General features: G+C 41.6%; 1 protein-coding gene across 4 annotated transcripts in view; it reads left to right on the forward strand.

The window, feature by feature from the left end:
• Positions 1–3,696: 3,696 nt before the first annotated feature.
• Positions 3,697–18,466, forward strand: part of LOC117367721 (cholesterol 7-desaturase-like) — a 132,840-nt gene continuing 118,070 nt past the window's right edge. For 2 of the 4 annotated variants that reach the window (XM_033960575.1, XM_033960574.1), the window contains exons 1-2: positions 3,698–4,528; positions 9,872–10,060. In XM_033960575.1, the coding sequence (XP_033816466.1) occupies positions 4,150–4,528; positions 9,872–10,060 (568 nt within the window). In that variant the 5' untranslated portion in view covers positions 3,698–4,149. Of the gene's footprint in view, positions 4,529–9,871; positions 10,061–18,466 lie in introns of all 4 variants that reach the window. The other 2 variants (XM_033960573.1, XM_033960572.1) reach the window with 2 other exon arrangements.

Below are 18,466 nucleotides of genomic sequence, written 5' to 3' on the forward strand. Positions count from 1 at the left end.
TGTGACCCTTTTACAAGCAAATTTCCCTCCGGCCTGATTCACTTACCTCTCCTACGATCCATGCTTCGAATCCATGCATGCAAATGAGGTGAAACGCATGTAAAGTAGGCAGGGATGCGATTCACAACACAATCAATCCAATCCGACTGGGCAGGCCGATCAACTGAAGAAGCGACTGCCGGGGACCAGCCGAAAACGTCTTTCCGACTGGAAGCCCTGCTCTCTGCCTTTCTGGGCAGTTCCTCCAATTCTACTCTACCTCTTCATGTTCAAGATACATCCCAGGCAATTCGATCCATAGACATTAAACTAGAAACTCCATGGCTATCCGCCGCCCATTTGGAACTCCTCTAATTTCTTAATACAAAGACATCCCATTAGTTGGCCGCTTTGGCAGAGGGCAAATATATGGATCCTTAAACAACTTCTCAACAACAAGACCTGGATACCTTATTCCACCCTTTCCACTTTATATCAGTTACCTAATTTCCAATACTTTTCTTGGCTACAACTCAAACATTGTGTGATGGAATATCTTAAAACTCATAATATCTCTGATATTAATCCTATCATCCTTGACTTTAGTGCAAAGTTTATAAAAACAAAAAGAGGTGAAGCGTCTAAATCCCAACCCTGTCCTGGAGGACCACCAGGCCAATCGGGTTTTCAGGCTAGCCCTAATGAATATGCATGAGAGAGATTTGCATATAAAGGAAGTGGCAGGCATACAAATCTGTATACAAATCTGCATACAAATATTCATTAGGGCTATCCTGAAAACCTGATTGGCCTGGTGGTCCTCCAGGACAGGGTTGGGAACCACTGGTCTAAATGGTATCAGACACTACACTCCAGATCTCCACCAGGTACACCTGGGGTTCAAGACATATGGTGCAAAGAAACAGGGATCTCTTTAGATAAAGAACAATGGCATATCATATGGCTCCACACCTTTAAACTGCTCCGATCCTCAACTATTTCTCAGTCCTGCTACTTTCTGCTACACAGGGCATTTTGTACACCATTTAAACTTTCTAAACTGTCCTCTGAGGGAGACAACAGAAGTTGGTCCTGTAACACAGACGTGGGGACTTTAGACCACATGCTTTACTACATAATTGGTTATATTTAGAGTGGCAATTGATGTCCCCATTACGACTGGCTCATGTGTTGAGTATTAAGTTATCTAAATATGTTAAGGACAATAGTATTTTATTGGATACTTGGAAAACTTTGAAATTTATTAATAAATTAACAGGTTTTCCAGTAGAGAAATCCACTTATCAATCTCTATGATTAATCTCTAAGATTCAAATAGGCGGGTCTAGGATCTTTTGGAAGCATTGGATGCAGGCAAGCATTCATACATTAGATGATGTTATATCTAATGGGAAACTGCTGAATTTTTCACAACTGCAACAAAAATTCGGTATTTCAAAATCTCAAAATTATAGATGGTTGCAGTTGAAGCAGGCCATTCAGAGTGGGTTCCCTGACTGGCAGAATTTCAAAAATTATTATAGCTTATAGGTCCTATGCTTCCAGACAGATTTACTGGGGCATCAGGCCGCCCGGTGGTATAAATTAATATCTGAACTCTTGAATAAGAAACCAAAAAATGGTCTTAGAGACATTTGGAGCATGGAGATAAAGCAGTATATTTCTGCATCTCGATGGCCACGAATTTGGACTTGGAGGATGAAATGTACAGCGTCAACATCTATGAGACAAACATGGTTTTTTTCCCATTACATAGATCTTTTTGGACCACTGTTAGGTTATATAAGTTGGACAATTCTAAGTCTAATAGATGCTGGCACTGTCATCTGGACATAGGGACACTGGATCATCTGTTGTTCTATTGTCCTTTGATACTCAGCTTCTGGAAGTCAATATGGGGACAGATTATTGGAATCAACTATCCCTTTGACACATGAGGCAATTACATGTGGTACTTTGCTGCATTTCAAGTCACCTATGGATCGTTACAAAGGCAGGCTTTTCCTTATTATGACAGGAATAACGAAGCAAATGATAACACGCAATTGGAAAAATTGCAACTGCTTCAATTTAGCATTTTGGTGGGCTAGTTTATATTTAGGATATAAATATGAACAGATGAATGCAGATATGTTGGGGAATAACAAAGTATTTAAATTGGTATGGGGACCGTTGACATCCTTTGTTAATTCAACATAATTGTTTATATTTATTTTCTGTCTATTTTTATGCATATCCAGGATGGGGTGGGTGGGGGGATATTTTGTTGGTTTATTTTTGATTGTACTGTTGAAAGGGTGGGGTGGGATATTTTTCTTTGCATTTTTATTGGGAATTTAAGTGCTTATGTTGATTATAATGTTTGTACAATTCATGGCACTTGTATTAGTTTTGAAATTAATAAAGATTTTTTTTTTAAAGATTTTTTTTTTAAAGTCTTTAGTGCCGATTATTGAATATTCTGTCACCTATGTTCCATATACCCATGTACTAAGCCTTGCCTATACGATTAGCCATACCTATGCCTATGTTGTTGTATAACTTTTACTTTTTGTTTAGTTTTGTAAAACCAATAAAAATATTGAACACACACAAAAAAACCGGCCCGGCTCGGACGGGCATGCGCAGACCATCTATAGATGTGCGAGGATCACGCAACAGAGATCCATGCAGGCAGATAGGGCCTTCCTCCGATTGCCCCCATCTGCATATTTTTGATTCCAGAATTCATCGGACCTGCCTGGATCGGCAGGTTGATGAATCTAGCCCTTAGGTAACATTCAATAGACAATGACTTTAGCATCCCCAGCGTTTGCAGAAAAACCGTCCCGATCGGTTTGTGACCCTGGCCCGATTCACTTACCTCTCTGCCGACCATCCTCCGATCTGTGCATGCAAATGAGGGCAACAGCATGCAAAGTAGGCAGGGACGCGATTTACTAAACAAAACCCTGCAACACGGACTGGGCTGGCCGATAAAAATTAAAAAAAACCCCACTGCTGAGGACCAGTTGTTGAAGCCCTTTCTGACTGCCATCTACCTTCTGCAGACCTGCTCTCAGCCCTGTCAGCCTGATCTCCTGGAGACATGCCGTTCAGAAGACAATAATCCCCTTCCTTTTTATAGAAGACTGTGCAAAATGAGATCTGCTGAAGAGACCGAAGTGCCCGGCTGTGTAGCATGAGCGCTGCCACCTCAGACCCGGGAGATTCTTCTGCCCCTAGAAGTGGCAGGTGTAGTAGCACCTGGGAGTTGCATCGGAGCTCTGGGCCCTCTCTGAAGCCTGTGATTCTTCAAACACACTTTTTGGACCGATCAGCCTCCTATTAGAAGCCAAGATCTGCAGCGGAGAGATCCTCGTTTCCCGGCAGCCTGCTACCTGCAAATTCTGTGGCTTCTCTTCCCACCCACTGGTGTTACCGGCATCAACTCCAGGGGCTGCTGTTTCCCCAGCCTCCTGCAGCCCCAACTCTCCTGCCTGCCCCGACTCTCCCACCCTTCCCTGCAGCCTGTGGTTTTAACCCGCGGGCTTAAGCGGGTTACAACCACGGGCTCTAAAATAAAAGAAAAAAAAGTTTTAAAAGTTCTGTGCAGCCTGGAGGTCCAGCGCATGCGCAGACCATCGACAGACGCACAACAGTGATCCCTGCAGGCAGATGGGGGCATTCCTTCTAAAGGGGTCACAAACTGATCAGTACACCATCGGTTTGCTTTGTGAATTTAGCCCAATAGGGAAGTGCAAATAACTGCAATCTGTTGGTACAAGGGAAATGGAGTAACAAACACAGCAGCTTAGGGGTGCTTAACCCTTACCCAATGGAAATTACTTCTCCCTGGACACACAGTCAAGGAGTTCGATATGGGAGGTGCTAAAGCACCCAGAGGGCTGGCTTCTTTTGGTAATAAAAGAAAGGCTTTGTGGTTATACCTTCAAGGAGGACACCGGCCAAGTAGTAACACCTGAGAGAAAAGCTTCACTCACTGCCCCACCGATACATCTCCCTTCTGCAAAAGTAAAGTTTGGCTCCAGGTGTTGCCTAGTAACAGGAGGGCGGGAAAAGGGAGAGACCCACTCGCTCTCCCGGGCTATAAATACTGTGGTGATACAAAGCTAAACAAATTTCGTGGATGCCTCCTTCCTTATAACCATGAAGTCAGTGTACAGTAACTTTCTCCGCCTTTCTACTCTTTGCCTTTTGGGCGTGCTGCTCCTGTGCACGGCTGCCGGCCTCCTGTTCAATGTGAAACTGCTGCCTGGAGGCCTGTCCAGATCCATGCTCCTACTGCCAGCCGCCCTGATCCTCTTTTGGGGGTACCGCCGCTATAGCAGCCCCCTGGAATTGCTCCGGAGCCTGGAGGAAGTGGGTTATATCCCAGAGCCTGGCTGTAGCCGACTGCAGACGGTTAATCAGGTGCGGTACCGCCGTAAGAAGGGAGACCTGCCGCCTGTCTACCCAAATGGATGGTACCGACTGCTGGACTCGCACTTGCTGCTGCGCGGGGAGCTGAAAAACATTACCCTGTTAGGTAAGTGAGTTTTTCAATCAATAAAGAAATATAGTGTGTGTGTACTGTCAATGTGTACCCCTCCTCAATAGACGCCAGCTCTGGGGTGTTTGAGCACCCCTAATATTCAGCAAATTCCATGTTGAGGGAGGCATAGGCAGTGGAAGACTTTTTTGTTTGGGGGGCGGGGGGGGGGGGGCAAAAGCGCCACCCTAGTCCACGCCCCAGACCTGCCCAAGCTTCGCCCCAGACCCCCGCCCTATAATAATAGTACTAATTGTAAATGCCATTTCTTCCATTAATTTTTCATATACACACAATAAAATCCTCTATAATAAAACCCTAAGCGCGCATGCGTGCTTAGGGTTTTGTGATCCCTGCCACTGTGCCTCCATGCTGAATTCGATTTGCAGCGCATGGGCGCGTGTAGAGATTTGAGCGGCGGTGGCGGTTTGACTCCTGCGCTGCCACTGCTGGGACGCCTCTTTGCTAGGACCAGCAAACGTAGCAGCCTCGGGGCATTTGTTAGGCCGGCCCACTTTGATAATGCAAGGTGGGCTGGCCTAGCAAAAGCCCCGAGGCTGCCCGGGCTAGTGGATGCTGGACAGGGGGAGCAGGGAAAGGAGAAGGGATACTAGTGGACAGGCGGATCAGGTAAGCGGTGCTGCTGGACAGGGGGTTAGGTAAAAGGAAGGGAGAAGGTCTACTGCTGGGCAGGGGGAGCAGGCAAGAGGTTCTGCTAGACAGGGGAGAGGTAAAAGAAAGGGAGAAGGCCTACTGCTGGACAGGGGGAGCAGGGAAGAGATGCTGCTGGACAGGGGAAAGGAAGGGAGAAGGCCTACTGCTGGACAAGGGGGAGCAGGGAAGAGGTGCTGCTGGACAGGGGGGAGGTAAAAGGAAGGGAGAAGACCTACTGCTGGACAAGGGGGAGCATGGAAGAGGTGCTGCTGGACAGGGGGAGGTAAAAGGAAGGGAGAAGGCCTACTGTTGGACAGGGGAGCAGGGAAGAGGTGCTGCTGGACAGGGGGGAGGTAAAACGATGGGCGAAGGACTGCTGCTGGACAGGGGGAGCAGGAAAGGGGTGCTGCTGGACACAGGGGAGGTAAAAGGAAGGGAGCAGGGTTACTGCTGAACAGGGGGAGCAGGCAAGGGGTGGTGGTGGACAGCTGAGGAAAGAGAGACAGAAAGAAAGAAAGACAGACAGACAGCGGCCAAGGAGAGAGAGAGAGAGAAAGAAAGACAGACACACACATCTGTTCTAGCACCCGTTAATGCAACGGGCTTAAAGGCTATCTAATATAATAAAGCCCTAAGCGCGCATGCGCACTCCCACCTGCGTACTCCCGTTTTCCTTGCGCTGTAGGGACCGGCAGGTAGGAGTGCGCATGCGCGCGACAGCGTGGAGCCTGTCGGCTGCCGCGGCTCTTGCCAAGAAGCACATCTTATGAGAAGGCTGTAAGTTTCAGTATATAGGGAGAAGGTCTGCTGCTGGACAGAAGGAGCAGGGAAGGGGTGCTGCTGGACACGGGGGAAATAAAAGGAAGGGAGAAGGGCTACTGCTAGACAGGGGGAGCAGGCAAAGGGTGATGGTGGACAGCCAAGGAAAGAGAGAGACAGAAAGAAAGAAAGACAGACAGACAGCGGCCAAGGAGAGAGAGACAGAAAGAAAGACAGACAGACAGCGGCCAAGGAGAGAGAGACAGAAAGAAAGAAAGACAGACAGTCAGCGGCCAAGGAGAGAGAGAGAGACAGAAAGAAAGAAAGACATACAGACAGAAAGCGGCCAAGGATAGAGGGAGAAAAAAAGACATACAGACAGAAAGCGGCCAAGGATAGAGGGAGAAAGAAAGACAGACAGACAGAAAGCGGCCAAGGATAGAGGGAGAACGAAAGAAAGACAGACACACACATCTATTCTAGCACCCGTTAATGTAACGGGCTTAAAGACTAGTCTTATTAATAATACTCAATGTAACCACAACATAAACTATACAAAGCACACTCTTTTTCCCCTCCCCACCACTGCACAGCATTTCTTCCTCTCTTCTCCACCCCCATGTGCAACGTCTTCCTCTCTCTCACTGTCCACTATTTCTCTGTCTCTCTCTCTCTCATTCCTTCCCTTGCTGCAAAGGGAGTGGGGAAAGAGAGGGATCTAGGGCGCCTCTCTCCCACCCCCTCTACTGCCACATCCAATATTTCTTCCTCTCTTATCCCCCGGACTATGTGCAGCATCTTTCGCCTCTGCCCACTAGCCCCATGTCCAACATTTATGCTTCTATCACCCCTCTCTCCAGCTCCATGCCACATCTCTTCCTCCATTCCCTCTCTACACCATGTCCAACATTCCTCCCTCTTGCATTCATTTCCAGAAGAGATATGAAACAGACATTTAAATACTTGAAAGGCATTAATAAGAACTGAATCTTTTCCAGAGAAGAAAAAATGGTAAAACTAGAGGGCATAATTTGAGGTTACAGGAAGGAAGACTTAGGAGCAATGTTAGGAAATTCTTCTTCACATAGAGGGTGGTAGATGCCTGAAATGCCCTCCCAAGGGAAGTGGTGGAGAGGAAAACAGTGATGGAATTCAAAAAAGCATGGGATAGAAATAGAGGATCTCTAATTAGAAAATGAAGGATGTAAAGTAAAGAACTATGGCTGGTATTGGACAGACCTGCACGGTCTGTGTTCCATAGGGTAGGCATCAATGTGAACTCCACTAATATAGAACAGGAGGATGTTACTGGCCAGACTTTACGGTAGATGTCCTGCAAACATCGGGATGGTTGGATAGGCTGGAGTGAGCTTGGACGGCAACTTCAGCATTTAGAACCTAGGACAATACTAGACTTTACAGTCTATGGCCCAGAAATATCAAAGAAGAGAAAAGTTAATCTAATCATGTATTTTTTAATGAGTATAATTTATTGGCAGACTGGATGGACCATTCAGGTCTTTTATCTGCCATCTTTTACTATGCTACTATATTACATCCAAAATTACTAGAAAAACTGTTTTCCCTTTAGGAAGTGCTACCGTGCCCGACAGTTGTAACATATGGGTACTGTCTCTCACATAAGAATTAGTGATAATCACAAAAGGCTGTAAAAACAGTCCACATATTTGCATACTCTTTCTAATAACAGTCCCTAGCTGATAGGGTGTCCTGGAAAGTGCTAGAATGGCATCATGTTGCTGATGTGTGCACTGTTGACACATTGATGACACAAATTTGGTTGAAGTTATAATCTTTGCGCTGAAGTTCTTCTAACAAGTGCTGTATATGTTATGCTGCGGGGTTCCTCTCCCCTGAAGATGCTTTGGTGAAACGGGGTCTCTGGGAGATAATCAATATACTACATCATTCCAAAGAGAAGCTCTGAAGATTGGAGACCGATTCTGAACTTCAAAGTAGTTGCGGTACTATGAGTGCCTCATTTCTGCAAGGAGACAGTACACTCAATGATCGCCTCGCTGGCTCCAGGGGAGTTTCTAGGCTCCCTGGATCTGACAGAGGCATATCTCCATATTCCTATTTTTCCAGACCCCCGGATGTATCTGAGGTTCCACATTCTGGAGCAGCATTTCCAGTTTGTGGTATTGCCGTTTGGGTTGGCGACAGTGCCCTGGACCTTCACCAAAGTGATGATGGTGGTGGCAGCCCATCTTTGCATCCTGGGAATTTTGGTCCACCCGTATCTGGATGACTGGTTGATCAGAGTTCGAGGGTTATCAGGCTGTTCATTAGGTTTAGCAGTCTGGGCTAGATGATCAACTTCAGGAAGAGTCACTTCCAGCCATCTCAGCATTTGGAGTACATAATATAAGAATAGACTTACTGGGTCAGACCAATGGTCCCATCAAGCCCAGTAACCTGTTCTCATGGTGGCCAATCCAGGTCCCCAGTACGTGGCCAAAACCCAAAGAAGCAACATTCCATGCTACCGATCCAGGGCAAGCAATGGCTTCCCCCATGGCTTTCTCAATAACAGACTATGGACTTTTCCTCCAGGAAATTGTCCAAACCTTTCTTAAGACCAACTACGCTATATGCTCTTACTACAACCTCTAGCAATGCATTCCAGAGCTTAACTATTCTCCGAGTGAGAAAATATTTCCTCCTGTAGCTTCAAGTGTCTCCTAGATTTTGTAATTTTTGATGGAGTGAAAAATCAATCCACTTGTATACGTTCTACTCCACTCAGGATTTGTAGACTTCAATCATAACTCCCCTCAGTCGTCTCTTTTTCAAACTGATGAGCCCTAACATTTTTAGTCTTTCCTCATACGGTAGGAGCTCCATCCCCTTTATCATCTTAGTCACTCTTCTTTGAACCTTTTCTAGTGCCACTATTTCTTTCTTGAGATAAGGAGATCAGAATTGAACGCAATACTCCAGGTGAGGTTGCACCATGGCACAATACAGAGGCATTATAACATTTAGTTTTGTTAACCATCCCTTTTTAATAATTCCTAGCATCTTGTTTGTTTTTTTGGCTGCCGCCGCACATTGGGTGGAAGGTTTCATCGTATTGTCCACAAGGATACCCAGATCCTTTTCTTGGGTGCTAATCCCCAAGGTGGACCCTAGCATCTGGTAACTGATTTGGGTTATTCTTTCCAATGTGTATCACTTTGCATTTGCCCACTTTAAATTTCATCTGCCACTTGGAGTCAGGTATGTACATTTTTATTCCAATTTTTATGGCGATGGGGGGGTCAGTGATCACTGCGGGAGTGTGTGGGGTCTGTACTTTGTCCCTGCAGTGGTTATCTGGTCACTTTGGATACCTTCTGGGCACTTTTACCTGTTTTTAGATCGCCTAAGTCACAACGTATAAGTTCTGTCTAGGCAGTCTTGTTAAACTTTCAATTATCGCTGTTGGACAACTAAGTTAGTTCGGTCCACATCCTGCCTACCCTAACCACTCCTTGAAAAATGCCCCTTTTCGCTCTGGATGCACAGTGGCAGTCAAAAGACCTAAGATGCCTTTAGATACATTTAAAACCCGTTTTGATTATTGGCACTTGGGCGACCTGTCTTTTAGGTTATCCAAGTGACGATTTAGGAGGATTTTAGACACATTTTTGTTTCGATCATGAACCTCCTAGTGTTTCTCAGCCTGTTCTGTATGCACACCTAAGTAATTCTAGTTTTCATGAAATCCATGAACAATTTGCTTATGTTGGAGACTTTTTTCAAACCTCTCATTCAGGTTTGTTGTGGCAGTCTTGAAAACCTAGCTGGTATGGTATCCCTGTAGGAGAACTGGCAAACATTGATCCAGATTTTGTCAAGAGCAATGATGCTCTTTACAATTTTAAAACTTTAGTTTACACTTTTTGTGTTTCCTTTTTACAGGTGAACAAGTAGCACTCTATCGCACTCAAGAGGGTCAAGTATATGTTGTTGATGCATATTGTCCTCATCTTGGTGCCAATCTTGCTGTTGGTGGCCAGGTAGTGGGTAACTGCATTGAGTGCCCGTTCCATGGTTGGCAGTTCAATGGAGAGGATGGAAAATGTACTAAAATTCCATATGCTGTAAAAGGTAAATTTTGCTTTTTAATTCATATAAATGCCTTCTTTGTCCTTCAAAAGTGTATGAATAATAAACGAATACAATGATAATGTAATGTCTTATGGTAATGTTTCCCAAGTCAATCCTACCGTATGGTCACTAAAGAAGGCAGCTTCCTTAGGAACACATAAAAACCTCCAAAAATCTATACATTTCATCATAGTTTGATTAAACTTTAAAGCACTTATCTCTGACCAGTATATTGCCAGTATGCTTTAGGGAATTAGAAAGCTCTAAACATACGAAGTGTTTTAATTTAGACTGTTAATAATTATAACTTGGGCCAAATATAAACAACTAAACAATATTGTATTATTGTGCAAATCCCATAAGACAGTGTTTCTCAAGTCAGTCCTGGAGTTAACCCCCTTGCCAGCCAGGTAATTCAGGATATCTACAATGAATATGCATGGGATTCATTTACATACACTGCCCCTATGGTATGCAAATCTTTCATGCATATTCATTGTGGATATCCTGAATTACCTAGCTGGCAAGGGGGTTAACTCCAGGACTGACTTGAGAAACACTGTCTTATGGGATTTGCACAATAATACAATATTGTTTAGTTGTTTATATTTGGCCCAAGTTATAATTATTAACAGTCTAAATTAAAACACTTCGTATGTTTAGAGCTTTCTAATTCCCTAAAGCATACTGGCAATATACTGGTCAGAGATAAGTGCTTTAAAGTTTAATCAAACTATGATGAAATGTATAGATTTTTGGAGGTTTTTATGTGTTCCTAAGGAAGCTGCCTTCTTTAGTGACCATACGGTAGGTTTACAGATTTAATCCTGAGGAATGGCTGAATGATCTAACTTCTAGATGGATATATTTTTTTAGAGAAGCATGACACTACTCACGTAACATCTGGATATACACTTTATAACTAGGACCAGTTTCAGATACCTTATTCAACTTTGATATAATTTGCTTTTTTTTTTCTTTTTTTAATAAATCTTTATTAATTTTCAAATGTTATCAGTGCCATACAATGAATTTAGCTGTCCATCTACACATTCCAAAAAATTTGTTCTATTTATCTTGTTGGCAACTGTCACAATTTAATTTGTCCCTTCACTTGCTGTTTCAAGTTTTACTTGATGTCTGTTATACCTCCCATTGGAGACCATCAGAGTGGTGTAAAATCACAAATTTTGTTTTAATGCATTACAATATTGAGGGAAAGGGTATAACAGAGGAAAGAAGAAAACTTTTTTGTGATAGAATAGATAAAGAAAAGTAAATATAAAGTGATAGTCCATTGCAGACCCACAGTTATCTCTGTGGTACCCTCATGCTGAATGGAAAGGTGATCTTTAAATTGTGCCATTTTTGTCAATGTACAAATCTATATATACTTTCTCACTTATTCAGAGTAATTTAACATAATTCATCCAAGCACTCTGAATTCAAGAAGTTTTTACCTTGGCGGTATAGCTGTATGAATAAACTTTCAACATACAAACTTAATACACCCCCTCACTTCATTGGTCTCAATATTTTTCAATTAATTATTTTTTATAAATTCAATTTAAATAGGTTTTCAATACTCATCTTTAAAGAAGCAGAAAGCGGCTGGGGATTCTCATTCCAACAGAGCTATGTCTTGCTGTAGCTTTCTCAAGGATGTTCCCCTAAGTTCGCTGTATCTACCATTCCCGGGTTCAGACTTTCTGAGTTTAAAAGTCTGAAGGCAGGAACAGTAGATGCAGCGAACTAAGTAGCACATCCTTAAGATAGCTCTGTTAGAATGAGACTCCCATAGTTGCTTTCTGCTTCTTTAAAGATGAGTATTGAAAACCTATTTAAACTGAATTTATAAAACATGCATATAAAATAATTGAAAAGTATTGAGACCAGTGACGAGAGGGGTGTGTTAAATCTATATGTTGAAAGTTTATTCATACAGCTACACCACGGAGGCCAAAATGTTTCCATTCAAGCATCTTTCCCTTCAGGATATCTTTCTGTAGATTTTTCTGTTTTTCAGGCCTGTCTTAAATGTTTGGAAGAGAGGTTTAGGCATAATTGAATAGAGTGAAGCCAGTAACACTAAATATTGTACTTCAAATATAATCCATATCAAGTAGGCATCACTAACAATTGTCCAGCCAGCAGTAAATGAGAGGTAAGAATACTGTATATGGTAAATCTTATAATTATACTTATAATTATATCTTAAGTGAGTTAATGGGATTAGAATTATCCAATGTGCTTCTTAGTAGTAAGATCACATAATTGTACTTTTTTGCTCCTGTTTAAGTTTGTTTTATTATGCAATACAGACACTTGAGTAGCATATGTGTTTGAATGTTTTAATGTGTGCCTAAGGTGGTTTATAGTGTTACATGAATGTTTTAATATATTGCCCTTTAAGGAATTTGTTGTATTGTGCTGATATTGTATCACACCTATGTTAAGAATGTTCTCCGTGCTGCCTATTTGTACTCTGCTCGAAGGAAAAAAAGCAAAAACAGTAGGAACGGTGTACAAGATGCCAAGGGGCTCATAATCGAAAGAGAAAAGCGTCCAAAAATCGGCCTAAGTCGGCACTTGGACGAACATTTCCCAAATACGTCCAAGTGTCGATAATAAAAACGGGTTTTGGATGTATTTCTAAACGACCTAAGCCTACATAGTGCCACTGAACGACCAAAGCTAAACGGGGCATTTCGGGAGGAGTGTCGAGGGCGGGAGTTGGGCGGGACATGAGCCAGCTTAGACTTAGTCGTACAGCATGTATAACCGAAAGTTATACAGCCCAGGATCGACTGAACTTGGACGTTGTGACTTAGACCATGTAAAACATGGTCTAAGTCACAAAAACCCAACTAAAGTCACCAGATAAGCACTGCAAACACATAAAACAGAGCCCCATACATTGCCCCAGTGATCACCGACGCCCCCCACCCCCATAAAAATATTAATCACACCTTTAAAATTCAGCCTCCGGACCATCATCTCCTGGCCGCCTGGCATAGGAAAGCCTAGTCGTCCAGCATAGAGGCAGCTTAAGTCATCTTGGGGGTGGGTTAGGGACCCATGGAGAGGAGGACCCATGCCCATAAGCCCCTGTAATCACTGCATTGATACTTAAACATGTACACTCCCCTATACATCCCAAAATCCTTTTGTACTGGCATATAAGTGGCTCCTGCAGCCATAAGGGCTATTAGGGTGGTAGATAAGTGGATCTAGGGGATTCTGGAGGTGGTTCTTAACATTCATGACCTATAAGGGAGCTGTAAGGAGGAGAAGACATGGCACCCTTTTTGTGAAGTTCACAGCAATGCCCTGTAAGGTACCGCACTATTTAGGTGCCATGTCTGGGTGTTTAATCCATCACTTTTCAGACCCCTCCCACATCCAACAGGGCTTGATCTAGGCATTTTTGACTTGGACAAAAAGTTGGACGGAAATGTGGTATAAAGATGGATGATTTAGCGACTTGGACGATCAGATCGGCAGGACGTATAATTAGACGATTTTTGAAACAAAAAAAATTTTGGATGTATTTTTCGAAAATGTGTCCTAGGCTGTTTTTTACTTTGGACGACTTGCAAGTTGGACGCAAGCGGACTTAGATGTCCTTTTCGATTATGCCCCTCCACGTCTTTAATGAGCAAATATAAATATAGTCATAATGGAAAAGGTCAAAAATGGATGAACACTGGAAAAAGCACAAACAGCATCAATGCAAGTGCCATAAAGCGGTTAAAGGGGCCAAAAGAGACTACGAGGAAAAAATAGCCAAGGTGGCGAAAAACTTCAAACCATTCTTTTGATACATTAAGGGGAAATGACCCGCAAAGGAAGCGGTGGGACCGTTGGATGATAATGGAATAAAGGGAGTGCTAAAGGAGGACAAAGCCATCGCTGATAAACTGAACACATTTTTTGCGTCTGTATTTACCAAAGAGGACATACACAACATACCGGAACCCGACAGGCTATATGCTAGTGCTGCCTGATTCAAATCGATTCACTGATTCATTTCGGGTGAATTGATTTGAATCGATTCAAACCCCCCCCCCCCCCCCCCCCAAAAAAAAAAAATCAGCCTCCCGATTTACTCTGACTCTCCTCCCTCACTACCTAAAGCAGGATCGGCAGCGCTGCCTCTTGTTGGCCGGCGCTGCCACTCCTGCTTTAAAGAGCAAAGGGGGAAAAACAGTCGGGAAATGCTGCAGTGTCCGGTTTCCACCCTGGCCTCCCGCGGCTCCCTTTACCTGATTGCAGCAGAGAGCAGCCTGCAGAAAGGATCGCGGGTACTTTAGCGATCCTTGCAGGTTGCCATAGGCCTCCGGAACTGTCGTCCTTCTGCCCAGTCATGACTATAATGCACCTGCCCACATTTATCAACTACACACATACACCTACAATTTGTGCACACATGCACATTAAAATTTTTTTACAAAGTTACCCTCAAAAGGCCTTTCATAAAATTGCACTGTGCTTGCTTACCTGTAGAAAGCTGCTATTTACACTTGGCGATCCATACATTAATGTCCAGAGAAGAGCGACTAAGATGGTTAAGGGGTTGGAGGAGCTGCCTTACAGCGAAAGATTAGAGAAACTGGGCCTCTTCTCCCTCGAACAGAGGAGATTGAGAGGGGAGATGATCAAAACATTCAAGGTACTGAAGAGGATAGACTTAGTAGATAAGGACAGGTTGTTCACTCTCTCCAAGGTAGGGAGAATGAGAGGGCACTCTCTAAAGTTGAAAGGGAATAGATTCTGTACAAACGTAAGGAAGTTCTCCTTAACCTAGACAGTGGTAGCAAACTGGAATGCTCTTCCGGAGGCTGTCATAGGGGAAAACACCCTCCAGAGATTCAAGCTAAAGTTAGACAAGTTCCTGCTGAACAAGGACGTACGCTGGTAGGGCTAGTCTCAGGGCGCTGGACTTTGACCAGAGGGCCACCGCGTGAGCGGACTGCTGGGCATGATGGACCACTGGTCTGACCCAGCAGCGGCAATTCTTATGTTCTTATGTACTATTTCACATCCCTCCACATCAGAAAGTGCTCACCACAGACGCGTCCATGTATGCTTGGATGGTCTTCACACTGGTCTGTTCTAATCTAATCTAATCTTTGGTTTATATATTGGGTCATCTCCCAGTGGGGTTCGACTTGGTTCACATATAATTAAGACTAGAGTACATAACAGAAAACATAAGAGAAGGAAGAAGTTTCAAGTTTATTGAGATTTTGATTTAAACGCAATATCAAGTATTTTCAATGCGTATAACAATAATAATTTGGGGGGGACAAATAAAACAGTTTAAAACCATATACATACAATTTTATCCATAATTACATTAAAGATACATAAAGAATTATCGGTTAAATTACATTTGATTTAAAATAAACAATTAAAATAGAATAACAATTAGGGAAGAACAATTTTTTATGAAGACTTAGACTAAGAGTACTTGTTAAGGAGAGACCTGATCTAAAAGTGAATAGGAGAATCAAAAGAATTGTCTGATCTAAGATTCATAAGCATCTTTATAAAGATAGCTTTTTAGATTACTTTTAAATTTTTCTAAGGAGGTTTCAGCATGCAAATAGATTGGAAGTTTGTTCCAAAGCTGAGGTCCGAAAATAGAAAAGGTTGGGTTCTTCTGGTGCCAATTACTTTCAATGATGGAATGGTCAACAAATACTGATCTGTTGATCTAAGAGATCTAACTGGGGAGTAGGGTATTAAATATCGATATAAGAATATTGGAGTATTAATTTTCTGAATTTGAATGTTAACAATGCGATTTTATATGTTATTCTATGTGAAATAGGTAGCCAGTGTGCTTCTTACAAAAGAGGAGTGACGTGATCATATTTTTTTGAGTTAGTAATAATTTTTATTGTTGTATTTTGTATAATTTGTAGTCTTCGTATTTCTTTCTGTGTTATGCCTTGGTATAATGTATTACAATAATCTAGCTTAGAAATTATCAAAGAGTAAATTAGGACATTAAGAGCTTTTGGTTCTAAGACTTTGGCTAAGGATCTGATGAGGCGTAGTCTATAGAAACAACTTTTAACTACAGAACTGATCTGATCATGATATGATAGTTCAAGGTCCAATAATATTCCCAATATTTTTGTCGTTGTCACTTTTTGTAGTGGAAAATTGTCCAAAAAAATTTGTGCTGCAAATGTAATGTCCTTTTTCCATGGTAGGAACATCATTGAAGATTTAGATGGATTTAGTGCCAGCATGTTGTCTTTTAACCATTGACTAATTTGTTTTAACTTGTTATTTATGTTCATTATCTCAGTAGAATCATCAGTGTTTAGCGGATGTAATAACTGGACATCATATACGTAAGCATTAACAGAAAATCCTATGGACTGGCTTAGTGTGAGAAGAGGAGCAAGGAAAATATTGAATAATAGGGGGGACAGAATTGAACCCTGGGGGATACCATATGAATTTATATAGTTACTTGATGATGTGTCGTTAAATATAACTTTAGATGACCTGTCCTGAAAATATGAGTTGAACTAATTTAGAACTTGTTCAGAGATACCAATGGCAGATAGTTTCTTAATGAGCAAATGGAGATCGATGGTGTCGAATGCTGCAGATAGGTCAAGTGAGATTAGAAGTACCGATTTATGGTGATCTAAGAAGTATTGGATATTGGTTGTGAGACCTATCATTGAATATTCTGTTGAATATTATGGCTCTAAAGCCTGTCTGGTTGGGATGTAATATATGAGTTTTTTCAATGAAGTTGCTTACATGAATGTAAACAATTTTTTCTATTAGTTTTGTAAGGAACGATAAGTTGGCAATTGGCCGATAGTTTGATTCAGATGAAATTTAGTCTTTAGGGTTTTTAAGTATTGGACGGATGGTTGCTTCTTTCTATTCTTTTGGTATGATTCCTGTTGTTAAACTATTTTCAATCATTGACTGAATGAAAGGGCCGAAGAATGAGAAAAGGAGAAATTGTGTGATAGTCTTTGATGTTGATACTTTGTAGCAGGTGTTTAAGGTTCTCCAAGGATGGTATATGAAAATTGGTACATTTTGAAATGGGCAGAGTTGGAATTGGATCCGTATCTACAGTAAAGTTACTTTTTGCTTTAATACTGTCTCTAATTTTATTAATTTTGTTTATGAAGTGATTTGCTAAGGTTTGTGCTTTTGGTTTGTTTAGTAGTTCTGGGTTTTCTATTCTTTTTGGAACTGTAAGATTTTTTTAAAATGGCAAAAAGGGCAGAAGAGTTTGTAGCGTTTTCAATCTTTTTAGAGAAGAAAGATGTTTTTGCTAAGTTTATTTTGATTTTGTAATAGGATAGTTGATCTTTATATTTTTGCAAGTTCTCTTGTGATTTATTTTTTCTCTATTTCCGTTCTAAGGCCCTCAGTTGTCTTTTGATTAAGCTAAGTTCTTCTGTGTACCATGGGTTATTTCTTTTTTTATAACTTATAGTTTTTGTACATAATGGGGCTAATTTTTCCATTAGGTCTTCCATAGCAGTAGACCAGACTTTGATTTGTTCGTTTGGTAAAAGACAAAAATGTTCTATTTTTGAGTTGAATGATGCAATAATTGAGGAAAGTTCAATCTTATTATAATCACGATAGGTGATTGATTTTGAGCAATGGTTATTCCTAACAGTTTTAAAATGAAAGTTCAAAGTGATAAGTGAATGATCTGACCATGGGACAGAGGTAATTTTAGGGTTAGAAGCAGCTTCGTTCAGAGATGTTGAGGTGAGAATTGTATCTAATGTATGGCCAGCAGAATGAGTTGGTGCATTAATCAAAGAAATGAGATTTAAATTTGAAATTAATTCTAAAAATTCTTCTGTAAATGGATTAGCTATGTCGTCTAAATGGGTGTTAAAGTCACCAAGTAGCATAACATTATTTGATATTGAATTAAAGTCAAATAATAGTGCCTGTAAGAAGTCAAAGGATCATGTCTCATTGGTGGAGGAGTATACAAAAGCAAAAAATCAGTTGGGGGAGAGGTATTTATTTTGAATTGTTGAAATTCGATAAGAGCTCCTGCTAGTGATTGATCAACTTTAAATAATAAAGAGTGTTTAAAAAAGACGGCTAATCCACCGCCCTTTTTTCCTTTTCTCCTTTTCTATGATTGTAAATGTTAGAATATTCTGAAGGGCAGGCGAAGGAAAGATATGCCTCTTCTCATGTAGAGAGCCAAGTTTCTGTTATGCAAAGACTATCTAAGTTAGCTTGTAGTATTAAATCATTGATTATATGGGATTTGGTCTTAATAGATCTTACATTGATTAACCCTATTGAGATATTTGTTTTTTGATTGAAATATAAAGAAGTCAGAGGGATTTCAATGTATGCTGGGGACTGTGTGATTGAGACTTA

Source organism: Geotrypetes seraphini, chromosome 10 (genome assembly GCF_902459505.1).
Source record: "Geotrypetes seraphini chromosome 10, aGeoSer1.1, whole genome shotgun sequence".
NCBI classification, from domain to species: domain Eukaryota; kingdom Metazoa; phylum Chordata; class Amphibia; order Gymnophiona; family Dermophiidae; genus Geotrypetes; species Geotrypetes seraphini.